Source organism: Pituophis catenifer, unplaced genomic scaffold (assembly GCF_029215685.1).
Source record: "Pituophis catenifer annectens isolate HBS135680 unplaced genomic scaffold, rPitCat1.0.hap2 SCAF_8, whole genome shotgun sequence".
In the NCBI taxonomy this organism is placed as follows: domain Eukaryota; kingdom Metazoa; phylum Chordata; class Lepidosauria; order Squamata; family Colubridae; genus Pituophis; species Pituophis catenifer.
The window spans coordinates 10,634,977-10,647,233 of record NW_027256888.1 but is presented as its reverse complement, the minus strand read 5'-3'; the positions used below and the strand labels follow the sequence as shown (position 1 = coordinate 10,647,233).

At 43.7% G+C, this 12,257-nt stretch overlaps 2 protein-coding genes across 5 annotated transcripts in view; one reads left to right on the top strand and one right to left on the bottom strand.

Annotated features, from left to right (window-relative positions):
• Nucleotides 1-4,922, top strand: part of FIP1L1 (factor interacting with PAPOLA and CPSF1) — a 44,259-nt gene extending 39,337 nt beyond the window's left edge. For 2 of the 4 annotated variants that reach the window (XM_070949086.1, XM_070949083.1), the window contains 3 exons: nucleotides 181-394; nucleotides 2,496-2,636; nucleotides 4,599-4,922. In XM_070949086.1, the coding sequence (XP_070805187.1) occupies nucleotides 181-394; nucleotides 2,496-2,636; nucleotides 4,599-4,749 (506 nt within the window). In that variant the 3' untranslated portion in view covers nucleotides 4,750-4,922. The remainder of the gene's footprint in view (nucleotides 1-180; nucleotides 395-2,495; nucleotides 2,637-4,598) is intronic. The other 2 variants (XM_070949084.1, XM_070949087.1) reach the window with 2 other exon arrangements.
• A 1,023-nt stretch (nucleotides 4,923-5,945) lies between these two features.
• The window catches only part of LNX1 (ligand of numb-protein X 1), a 103,104-nt gene continuing 96,792 nt past the window's right edge, over nucleotides 5,946-12,257 (bottom strand). Inside the window, exons 11-12 of the mRNA XM_070948543.1 lie at nucleotides 7,885-8,043; nucleotides 5,946-6,081 (exon numbers count right to left, since the gene is read on the bottom strand). Of these exons, the coding sequence (XP_070804644.1) occupies nucleotides 5,946-6,081; nucleotides 7,885-8,043 (295 nt within the window). The remainder of the gene's footprint in view (nucleotides 6,082-7,884; nucleotides 8,044-12,257) is intronic.

Here is a 12,257-nt window from a genome sequence, read left to right as displayed (position 1 = left end):
GAAGCAATTAATTTATAAGCTTTATTCAATCCGCCATTCAAGGTGGGTTTTACAGTTAACCTTCCATCCTAGGCTTCCCTTTTATAAAATAGGGAATAATCCCAGTGCGATTCATTTTACGCTTTTCAAACGTTTCAAACTTTTTTTTTTGTTTTCTAATCCTGGAATTTTTTTCTTTAGTCACCTTTCCGCACCTTACAGGTTCTGCCCCATCATGGCCTAGTCTCATGGACACGACCAAACAGTGGGATTATTATTCCAGAAGAGATAAAGACCGAGAGCGTGAAAGAGATCGAGATCGAGAACGGGATCGAGATCGTGACAGAGAGCGGGAGCGGACCCGAGAAAGGGAGCGGGAGCGGGAGCACAGTCCGACCGCAAGTGTGTTCAATAGGTGGGTATCAGGACCTAATCCAAGGCTTTGCAGTGGGAGTTCAGGGCCTGCTTAAAAAAATGTATTTTCAAACTTCACACGCAGCTGCATATTCTTAGGGGACAAGGACCGGCCTTTGTTTGCCTTTTCTCTCTGAAAGCCTAGCCAGCTAACTCAAATTCAAACCAGAAGTGCAAAAATAAACACTGCATACAAGACTCAAAACTTAAGATGGTGGATTTTATTAAGTCGCAGAAAGGAGTGGAATCACCTCTTCAAAATGCTCATACGGAGACCTAATTTTTTTTTCCTCCTCATTTGTAAAGAGATTTGTGCTATTTTAAATAATTCTCTTCCTTCTTTTCAGCTTCAAAATGCTACATGCATTAAGGGTTGAGTTTAAAATACATTACCATAATGTTTGTTCTTATAGAGGCTTAGTACTAATGTTTCTCTACTTTGTATGTTTTGTGTTATAAATTACAGGGTCAGTGTTTTAGGCATAAAGATCAGTTTAACATCTGTTCCTTAGGCACCTTGATTGAAAGCACAAAACGATCTGGTCATTCAAGGGTGCCGAAATGAACCTTAATGACTTCCAGGCCTAGGGAAGATGCTGTGTTGCTTGCAGACTTAACCAAAAAGGAGGGAAGAGAAAATTTTTCTTCTTTCTTTTTTAATGTGACTCAATTTAACTGACATCCGTAGCAAAACGACTGTCATATGACAGTGAAAATCCAGAGACCTTTTAGCCTAATAAAATAATCATTTGTGGAATAATAAGAGAAAGTGGGAAGCTTGGGAGTCATAGATCATTCAGGTATGATATCCTGGATCAAATATGGGTTTTAACAATTTTTCAGTGCCCTGTGAAATTGAGTCTAAGATTAAAAAGAACAATATGTTGTACCTCCATGAATGACACACATTGTAAGCAAGTATTGACATTATGCTCTGGTAAAAGGCCAGGATCACCTGGGGAGACTTTGGAGAGTCATGGTGTAATTTTATTGGTAGGACTACTGAAGCAGTGTGCCATTGCTGATATCAACTGCCACCTTATGCTTGCTTCTGTGCTTCATTATCATGCGGTGACAGGGTTCCATGAACTCTGGGGAAGGTGGATGGGAGGGGGAATGCTTGGGGGAAAACGAAAGTAACGGCTGTATCTCCCCGAGATGCTGCTTCAAGGTCACCCAGCTGGGAAAAGAATGCAGCTGCATACCAGTGACTGTTCTGAAAACATCTTGCTGGAACTTGATTGGTCATGGGGGGTGGGGGGGCAGATCAGTAATGGGAGGCAGTTAAGGAAGGGAAAAGTAGGTCTTAGGGATTTTGGAACATGATTCTCAGTTCTGGCTATGCATTACTGCGATGCACCTGACTTCTAATAAAAAAATACCTTTCCCAACTAATGGAGCCAAGGATCGTTTCTATTTAGAGGCTTAAATTTGAGGCAGGTCTCACCGCTGTATTGTACTTTTTCCCAGCTATCTAGAATAACTTTGCAACTTGGGATTTTTTTTCTATCTACCAGTCCACCTGTTTCTCCTTAACATTTGAACCCAGACAAGCCCAAAGCCCAATTTGCGGTGTCTGCCTTAGCTTTTGGGAGAGTGCCATGTCCAGGAAGCTTTTCTTTTAGTTGTGGCCTGTCGGCAGCCGGCCCCTCCAGCAGCCAAATCGGATGAGGAGGCGGCGTGGGAGTCAGGGTCAGCATCAAGGCAACCTGAGAGCTCTGAGACGGAAGAGGGAATGGAGCTGTCAGAGAGAGAGACAGAGGCGGAGCCTGGGTCATCCATCAGCCCTCAGGTGGAGAGTCAACAGCCCCCAGGTCTGGAGGTGGCTGATGAGGAAGAGGAGGAACAGCTGGGTCCAGTGCCTGATGCACAGAAGGCAGAGGAGAGGAGAGCAGTGGAAATCTATGGGCCGGTCCTTGGGACGGAAGAGCCAACGCTCCTGGCGACGTCTCACCCTAGCTCTGGGCATAAAAGGCAGGGAGCGGAGATGAATAGGTGTGGCAGACAACTATTCATCTCCCTGCCGGACCTACTTGTAAGGTGTATATGGGAGAAGCCAAGAGTTGCTAACTTTAATTTGAGGAATGTTCTTTTCTTCTTAGTGATGAGGAGCAGAGATACAGATACAGAGAATATGCAGAGAGAGGCTATGAACGACATAGGACAAGTCGAGAGAAAGAAGAGCGGCACCGAGAAAGGAGACACCGAGAGAAAGAAGAGACGAGACACAAATCGTCACGGAGGTCAGTTCCTTACTAAGCTATCAAATGGTTGTTTTATAGGTGGTGCTTAAAAATAAAAACGTTGGCTATCCCGCAGTACCTCCCTCTCTCTTCTTCTTTTTTTTTTTTTCCCTAGCAAAAAATGAAGCCCAAAGTTAGTAAAATGTTTTATCTAATCAAAGAGATCTGACCGTAGGTGACAGTTAGAATCAGAATCTTTTTTTAGTGCGATCCTGGGAACTTTTTAACGAAAGGTTCAGTTCATTTGTCTCGGCGGGCCGTTTAGAGCAGGCAAAATCTCTGGCCAGTGATGGGATCCACTGTCCTTGGAGGAGAGCGAGTGTTTGGCCGCTCTTTGCAAAAGCGCCCATTTGTGGTTCATTTCAAAATCGGGGCCCAATCCTTTACCTCAGGGGTGTCAAACTCTATTTCATTGAGGGCCGCATCAGGGTTGCGTTTGACCTCACAGGGGGATGTGGTGGGTGTGGCCGGGGTGGGCGTGGCCAGCTCGATGTCACCCTGGTTGGGGGCGCCTGTTGTAGCCCGAGCGCTCTGCCAGCGAAAACTGGCTCCCAAGCTCCTTTTTCGGCTGCGATGGCCTCCTGCAACCCTCTGCCAGCAAAAACGGAGCTCGGGAGGGCCACACGCAGCCCTCCCGAGCTCCATTTCGCTAGCAGAGGCCCCGTGGGTTGGTCCTTCGCTGTTTCCAGAGTGGCCCCGCGGGCAGATCTAAGCACCTTGTGGGCCGAATCCGGGCCTTGAGTTTAACACCCCAGCTTTACCTTGTCTGTGAGGAGACACTGACCAATAAAGCAGCAGTCTTTTTAATGTCCTTTGCTTATTTGCCAAGTGAAACATTTCCACTTGCTTGCCTCCCTTTGCTAAACACCACAATTGAGGCCAACATTTCTGTTGCTAAGCGAGACGTTAGTTAAAATCACCTTTTAAAAACACTCATTGGATTGATCTACATGTTCTATGGCCCTGTGTGTGAGAGAGTGAGCACAGGTAATCCTCCAATTACGACCACAGCAGAGCCCAAAATTTACGTTGCTAACTGAAACATTTGTTAAGTGAGTTTTGCCTCATTTTACAACCCTTTCTTGCCACATTCGTTGAGTGAATCACTGTAACTGTTAAGTTAGCAACAGGGTTGTTAAGTGAATCTGGCCTTCCCCATTGACTTTGCTGGCAAGTCGCAAAAGGGGATCACATAAACCTGGGACACTGCAACCGTCATAAATATGAGTCAGTTGCCAAGCATCCAAATTTTGATCATGTGACCATCAGGATGCTGCAACGGTCGTAAGTGTGAAAAATGGTCAAAAGTCACCTTTTCCACTGTCAATCGTAACTTTGAATGGTCACTAAATGGACTGTTGTAAGGACTACCTTTAGTTTATAGTAAAAAAATGAAAAATAAAAATCTCAAGATTTTTATTTTTGTTCTCAAGAACATTACAATTAAACAATTGTTTAATTGTAAAACAATTTTAAGTCTACCTTTGTGAATGGAAATCCTGTGAGATCGGTCACTTCCCCTTTGTAGAATAATGCTGGCCTCTTCATCGGGGACATGTATTTAATTTTAAGTACAGTTATTGGTGTCAAATGGAAAAATCCCAAGAGAAGCTTAATATCAAAGTTTTCCTTCAGCCCCCTTTTCTGGTTTTGATTTGATGATGAAGGAAGCTCATTCGATGACATCATTGCATAGACTACATAATTAGTTTTATAATGGGCTCCCCAACCTTGGCAACTTTAAGCCTGGCGGACTTCAGCTCCCAGAATTCAAACCAAAGCTGCCTGGGGAATTCTGGGAGTTGAAGTCCTCCAGGCTTAAAGTTGCCAAGGTTGGAGACCCCTGTTTTATAACACAAAGAGCTTGAGAAGCAAGGTGATGGCACTCAATCTGAGATGCCATTAATTTTTATTTTTATTTTTTGTCCTTTTTTTCCCCCCTCCCCTCTTTTCTCTCCCTAGTAACAGCCGGCGCCGCCATGATAGTGAAGAAGGAGAGAGCCACAGGAGGCATAAACATAAAAAGTCAAAAAAGAGCAAAGAAGGAAAAGAAATGGGTGGTGGCGAACCTGCCTCCGAACAGGAAAACACTGAAGCTGCCCCTGCAGAATAGGCATGCGATATTTTTGCCTACTTGCTTATATTAATGCCAGAAATAGATTGCTCTAAATCTAATTATTTTTCTGGGTCTTAAAATGTTGCTCTTAATCTTGTTCTGTTAGTAGAAAAGCATACGTTTAATTTGGGTTTTTGAAAATAAAAGAGTGAATTTTTTCATGTTAAAAAGCAGGCTGTTTTTGTCTTTATGCCATTGGGACGGTGAAGACGTTGCCGAAAAGTTGCATTTGGTCACTGAGATTCCTTGCATTTAATCCAAGATTCATCGAAAGTGGAAAGTGCAGAAGTAATACAGAGGCTTTCACACATGGCAGTTTTTCCGGGCATTCAATAGACTATTTTCTGAAGGATGAACCAGTGTTTCATTTAGTCCTTTAGATAAGTAAATACTTTTTAAGTAAAAAGTTAGCATATCTTGGCTAGAAATCCATAATGTGTCAATAGTCTCCAGGTGTAATATGTCTCCTGTATTTGATCATGCAGTTGTGGGTAGTTCATTGTAGATAAACCAGGCACTTTCTGGCTGTATTCTTTGCTTATACTGTTCCTTACCTTTGCCATTAGGATGCTGGTTTAGAAGAGCCCAACCCAAAATGGAAGGATAAACACTGAGTAAAATAAAACACTCAGATGAAATGGTTGATTTCATGAATTAGAAAATTTCATGCATGCAAAATTGAGTATTTTTGTCCTCTTTTTTAATTAAATTAATCTAGCTTTACAAATTACAATTAATTTAATAGTAGAAATAAAATACACGATTATAATATATTGGAAAGGAAAAAAAAATGTCTTAAAAAAAGACTGCTTTTACTGAGCACAAAAAGGGAAATTAATAGATTCATCAGCCAGCCTTCTACGTCTTGCATGGATGCTGTCAAGCATAATCATTAGAAAAGTGTTTCATCACTTCCAAGGTTTCTGAAATCACTTTCAAATTAGCTAAAGTTGTTTCCTTCTTTATCTAAAGAGCAGGTGAAACATAGATATAAAAACACCTGGTTGAAACATATTCACAATAAGTTGTGTTACCTTGATTGACACCAGTAGCTTTCCATAGTTTTAAAGAGAGCATGTGTTTTCTCCCCCAAATATGTACTATGGAGCATTTTAAGACACTTCTACTTACATAATGCACATCGATACTTTGCTACCAAAAAAAAAGTACACGGATTCATTTGTTTCACATCTTTATAAAAAGGTGCCAGGCCAGGATACAATAGTGAGAGTAAGTTTCCCCTTCAGTTCTTTTAGCATCCGTGCCAAAGAGGCATGCGCCATTCCTGAGATATTCCTGCCGTTTACTGCAAGGAGGATGTCACCACACCTGGAAGGGGAAGGAGGGGAGCAAATAAAACTTCAGTTAGGCTCATCTGCAATTCCAAGACAGTTTTCTTTATTTTGCAAATGTCTATGGAGCTTCTCAGTCATCCAGGTCATGGTTGTCCCAAAGGTGCTTTTTGCAAGAGGCAACTGGACTTTCTGGGGTTTTTTCTGAGAGAGCTGAAGGAGCTTCTTGGATGAGAAGCGAAACATCTTCAAAGAAAAACCAGAAAGTCCAGTTGCCTCTTGCAAAAAGCACCTTTGGGGTGATTATTTTGCAAATGTTTGGTGTTCGGAATTGCCGAAGTTCTCATATTTATTAAGGAGCTTTCCGAAGAGTATTTAATCAAACCTGATCACCTCAGATCTGCATCAGAACCCAACGCAAGAATCACTTCAGATGTTCTTTTATTGCCTGGTATAAAATTGAACCTATTTTGGTGCATAATCATTCCTTGGGGAGTGTTCCTGTTGAAGCCATTGGTGAGTCACTTTCATTTCCTATAAGTGGAAACACTGTCGCCGTACGATATTTTGGTATTTCAGGATATTTGGCGTCCTCAGAATGTGTTTCCTACTTCTCCCACGTGAGGCAAAGAGATTGTGAAGATATGCCTGAACCTTGGACTCAACGTGTTAACATTCACTAGATGCAAAATTAGCTCACCCATTTATTTCATTTATAAACTGCCACATCTTCAGGTTGTTGGCAGTTCGAACAACAGTAAGATAGTTTATATTAAAATTGCGTAACGCACTTCAGACAATGTCACAGTTCTCATCGCTTAACTGGCTTCTGGAAGACTTAACAACAATGCTAATCCTGCTTTCAAGGGGAGGCATCACCCCAGATGAACAATGCCCCTGAGCCTCAGTGCCCCACACTTCCTGGGACACTATTTTGCTCCCAGGTACATGTATTCTCACGATGTGCCTCACTATCAATTATTGTATCAATTGTCTGGTTTAACACAATTATGTGTGTCGGGGATCAAAAGCTCAGGAAAGCAGGATGAGTTTATAGTAAAACAAGTTGTTAAAAAAATTCAATTGCTCTGGATAAAATGTTAACTCATCTAATTCTAAAATCAGCATTCACTTTCTTGTGTCTATTTCTGTAGCCTAGATAAAAGAGCTATAGCAATGATTCTCTCTTGGGTAGGAGATACACTTTCCACCCATTCCTTGTTTGGTACAGAACACCAAACATTTGCAAAGTAAGTGGTATTAAGTAGGATCTCTTATTCAGATTCATTTTTGACTGAGAACTATTCTATAATTAAATAAGGCAGTTGCCATAGGTCAGGAGTCGGCAACCTTAAAGCCACAAAGACCTGTTCAATTGTGGAGCCAACCGGAAGTCCGGTTCCCCCAGTATAGAGTCTCCTCCTAGTGCGGCGTCCTTTTTCCTCTACCTATCCTAACTGAAAGCCCTATCAATTGTGGAGCTGACTGGCGACAAGGAGCCGCAGCAGAGGGATGAAAGAGCCACATGCGGCTCCAGAGCTGCAGGTTGCCGACCCCTGGCATAGGTAACTTTAAATCCAATCACAAATTTTGCAGTGAATGAAACACGTTCATAGATTATTCCCTTCTTAGAAATGGTGCAGATAGTAAGGGAAGGGTCCTTGGAAAACAATAGTGCTTAGATCCACAAGTAAAAATGGGGAACATTTTTGTTAACAATCCTGGGAAAAGGGTTTTCAACATAGACAGTACAGAGCAAGATGCTTCGTGGGCTTAATTTGATCAAAGGCAACCTCAGAGAGATGACAGAATTGGCTTTTAATCAGTATGTGTTTATTACCTGATTCTCCCATCATTATATGCTGGAGTCCCTTCCACAATGGATTTGATAAAGAACGGTCTGTTTCCACTGTTTTCTTCATAACCTCCCACTATACTGAAGCCAAGACTTCCTGCTGTATTTCTTCGCAACACAATTTCTTTATAGCTGTACAAAGACCTACAAAAAAAAAGCATTCCATTTAAGTCATATTTCTACCTTAAAGTTCTAGAACCGTGATGGTGAACCTATGGCACGGCTGCCACAAGTGGCACGCGTAGCCGTATCAGTGGGCACATGAGCTCAGCTCAGGCACATATGTGCGCGCCGGCCAGCTGATTTTCGGGCCTTCTGGGCCCACCAGAAGTAGGGAAATAGGTTGCTTCCTTCCTCCAGAGGGCCTTAGGGGGTGGTGAGGAAGGCCCATTTTTCTCTCTCACCTGGCTCCAGAGCTTTTCTAGGAGTCTGGGGAGGGCGAAAACGGCCTCCCCCCCCGAGGCCCTCCAGAGGCCAGAAATGGCCCGTTTGCCAACTTCCAGTGGGACCGGAAGGCCCGTTTTTTGCTGACCCCAACCTCCAGAGCCTCTCTAGGAGTCTGGGGAGGGCAAAAACGGCCTTCCCCACACACACCCCGGAGGCCCTCTGAAGGCTGAAAATGGCCCATTTGCCAACTTCTGGTCCCACCAGAAGTTGGCAAACGGGCCATTTCTGGCCTCTGGAAGGGGAGGGAGGCCGTTTTCACCCTCCCCAGACTCCTAGAGAGGCTCTGGAGCCAGGTGAGAGAGAAAAACGGGCCTACGGGGCCATTGCGTGCCAGGAGCAGGGGAGGGGGAGTCGTGCACGCATGCGCGGTGGCAGGGCTCATAGAATTATGGGTGTGGGCACGTACACACGTGCCCCCTGCCCCCCCCCCCTTCCTGGCACGCGATGGCAAAAAGGTTAGCCATCACTGTTCTAGAATGTTCATTACTTACATTTTGCTTATTTGCTTCTTAGCCATAGCAGACTTTAAATTATTTGCAGTTTGGATTAAGATCCATTTAGTAGTCCTCGATTTAATGACAGTAATGGATCCTGGAATTTCTGTCGTACATCAGGAAGGTTGTAAGTTGCAGCATCCATGTGACTGACCCATTTCTTGTGGCAGTCACTAAGTGAACCCACTGCCTCCCATGGGCTCTTTTTGCCAGAAACTTTGCCAGCAAAAAAGTAATAATAAATTGCAGTCACGTGACCGCAGGATGCTGCAAACATCCGTAAATATGGGCCATTTGCTGAACGTTCACAATGCAATACATCAGCACAAGGGAGTCCAGCTATCAGAGCTTTGTATCCAGGTCATAAATACCTTTGGTGGATGTCGTAATTTTAAAGGGTCGCTAAGCAACCAATTGTAAACCAAATATTACTTGTAATTCAGCATTCTATCTATCCAAAAGCTTGCAGTATTGCATTCTCTGTTGTAATTTCTATTTCTATCTTTTAAAAGTAGCAGCACATTAAATTGGAGTCATTTAAAAACAAAAACACTCTTTTCTTTTTTTAAGGCAACAGACTTTTGCTCTGTTTTGCAGGATTTTTATAGTACTGTAGATTAGGCCCTTGAGAACTAGAAATATTCACCTGCTGGCAGAATATATAAATGTATAATGTTTGTATAATAGCTGGCTGGCTTCTAATGTGAAAAGCAGGTGCCTGTTGGCTCTTTTTCATGCCTCTAGTTTTATTCGTTTACCATCTGTGTGGGGTTTTCAGCATTCTGAATTCCACTTTTCATACAGTCGTAAATGGGTTTCAACAGGATCTGACCAGTTCTGGAGAACCAGTAGCGGAAATTTTGAGTAGTTTGGAGAACCGGTAGTAAAAATTCTGACTGGCCCCGCCCCCATCTATTCTCTGCCTCACAAGTCCCAGCTGATCGGGAGGAAATGGGCTCTCTACATGGGGCTCCCCTTGAGGAGCACCTGAAGGCTCCAACTGGTCCAGAATGCGGCCGCGCAGGTGATTACGGGAGCGACATGGCACTCCCATATAACACCTCTCCTGCGCGAGCTGCACTGGCTCCCGGTGGTCTTCCGGGTGCGCTTCAAGGTGTTGGTTCTCACCTTTAAAGCGCTCCATGGCTTAGGGCCAGGATATTTATGAGACCGCCTTCTGCTACCGATAACCTCCCACCGGCCAATACGCTCTCACAGAGAGGGTCTCCTCAGGGTGCCGTCGGTCAAGCAATGTCAGCCGGCGGCCCTCAGGGGGAGAGCCTTCTCTGTGGGAGCACCCGCCCTCTGGAACGAGGTACCTCCCGGAATACGGCTGATCCCGGATCTCCGCACTTTCCATAAGGCCCTGAAGACGTTTTTATTTCAGCAAACCAGCCTGGCCAGAATAGGTTTTATGGGGTAGTTTTTTAATTGTATAGCTTGGGGTTTTAAATTGGGAGGCCGATTAATTTAATTTATTTTTAGTTATCTTAACTTTTATATTGTATGTTATTTTAATTTTTGGCTGTTCACCGCCCTGAGTCCCTTCGGGGAGAAGGGCGGGATATAAATTAAACAAACAAACAAACAAACAAACAAACAAACAAACAAACAAATAAATAAATAAATAAATAAATAAATAAATGGGGTTTTTGCAGTATCCTTCCCCTGGAGTGGGGAGAGAATGGAGATTTTACAGTATCTTTTCCCTGGAGTGGGGTGGGAATGGAGATTTTACAGTATCCTTCCCCTGCCATGCCCACCAAACCATGCCCACCAAGCCATGCCCACCGAGCCATGCCATGCCATGCCACGCCCACCATACCACGCCCACAGAACCAGTAGTAAAAAAAAATTGAAATCCACCATTGCACCAGATTTACCAAGGTCAGGATCCAATGTCAGGATTTCACTATTATTGATAGCTATTATTGGTAGTAGGAAGTCACAAGATTGTGCCTAATCACAAGACATGTGTTGACTTCTAGAACTTAATAGTATTTTATAAACAACTGTATAGTTTAATTTACTAACATTGGAGACTATCAAACTTTTGAGAGGCAATCTGTGCGCGATAATCTAACAATTCTACAAGTTACTAGAAAGCTCTTTCCTAAATATGCCTCTTGAGTATTGGGGCTTTTGAGTATAGGGGCTTAACCTTAAGAGTGAGGAGAAGAAACAACTGTATTTATTAGACTACTGTGTCACCAGACTAGTCCAGACCCCTTGCTTACAACAATAAAACAGAAAAAAAAATTAAAACTCTACAATGAAATGTAAACAACACCCAAGCCATTAAATGCACCCACCCCACATTTCTAAATGCCCTCTGAAGACTTCAGTTTTAACCAACTTTGGAAAGGGAACAAAGCAGACAAATGTTTCCTGGCTTCAGCCCTCTCCCACGTCACAAAAAAGAAGAGGGGTGTGTGTGTGTGTGAAAGAGAGAGAGAGAAAGAGAGAGGGAGGGAGGGACAGAGGGAGGGAAAGAGAGGGAGGGAAAAACAAACAGAGAAAGAGAGAGGGAGGGAAAGAGAGAAACAGAGAGAGGGAGGGAGGGAAACAGAGAGAAACAGAGAGAAACAGGGCAGAGGGAAAGAGAGAGGGAGGGAGGGAGGGAAAGAGAGAAACGGAGAGGGAGGAGGGAAAGAGAAAGAGGGAGGGAATGAGAGAAATGGAGAGAGCGAGGGAGGGAAAGAGAGAGAAAGAGGGAGGGAAAGAGAGAGAAACAGAGAGAGGGAGGGAGAGAAAGAGAGAGAAAAACATAGGGAGGGAGAGAGAGGGAAAGAGGGATGGAAAGAGAGAGAGAGAAAGAGAAAGAGGGAGGGAGGGGAAAGAGAAACGGGGCAGAGGGAAAGAGAGGGAAAGAGAAAAACAAGGAGAGGGAAGGAGGGAGGGAAAGAGAAAGAGAGAAAGAGAGAGAAACAAGAGAGAGAGGGAGAGACAGAGAGAGAAAGAGAGGGAGAGAGAGAAATAGAGAGAGGGAGGGAAAGAGAAAGAGAGGGAGGGAAAGAGAGAGAAAGAGAAGGAGGTCCACGCAAGTGCAACTGTTATATTTTCTATAAATTAAGGGAAGAGAAAAACCGATAGGATTGGGACTCACTTCCATTTTGGCCCCAGGGTAGTGAAAAGTAGAGCACAAAACACCACAACCGGGTCTCTCTGAAAACTTAAGACATCCCAGGCAAGTTGGGCTGAATCAGAGCGGTGACACACCCAAAGCTCCTGTCCGTGTGTTTTGGAGATGGCAAAAAGTCTAGCTCCTTTAATGACGGGGACTTGCTTGGCTAATGCTTCTAGGCCTTCAAGGCTTCAAAGCGGAAGACTAAACCATTCCATTGAGATGGAATGTCTCGTTCGGTCTTTAGTGAGTCATTGTTTAGATGTTCTTGTAGGCTGTTGCGTAAGTGAAGT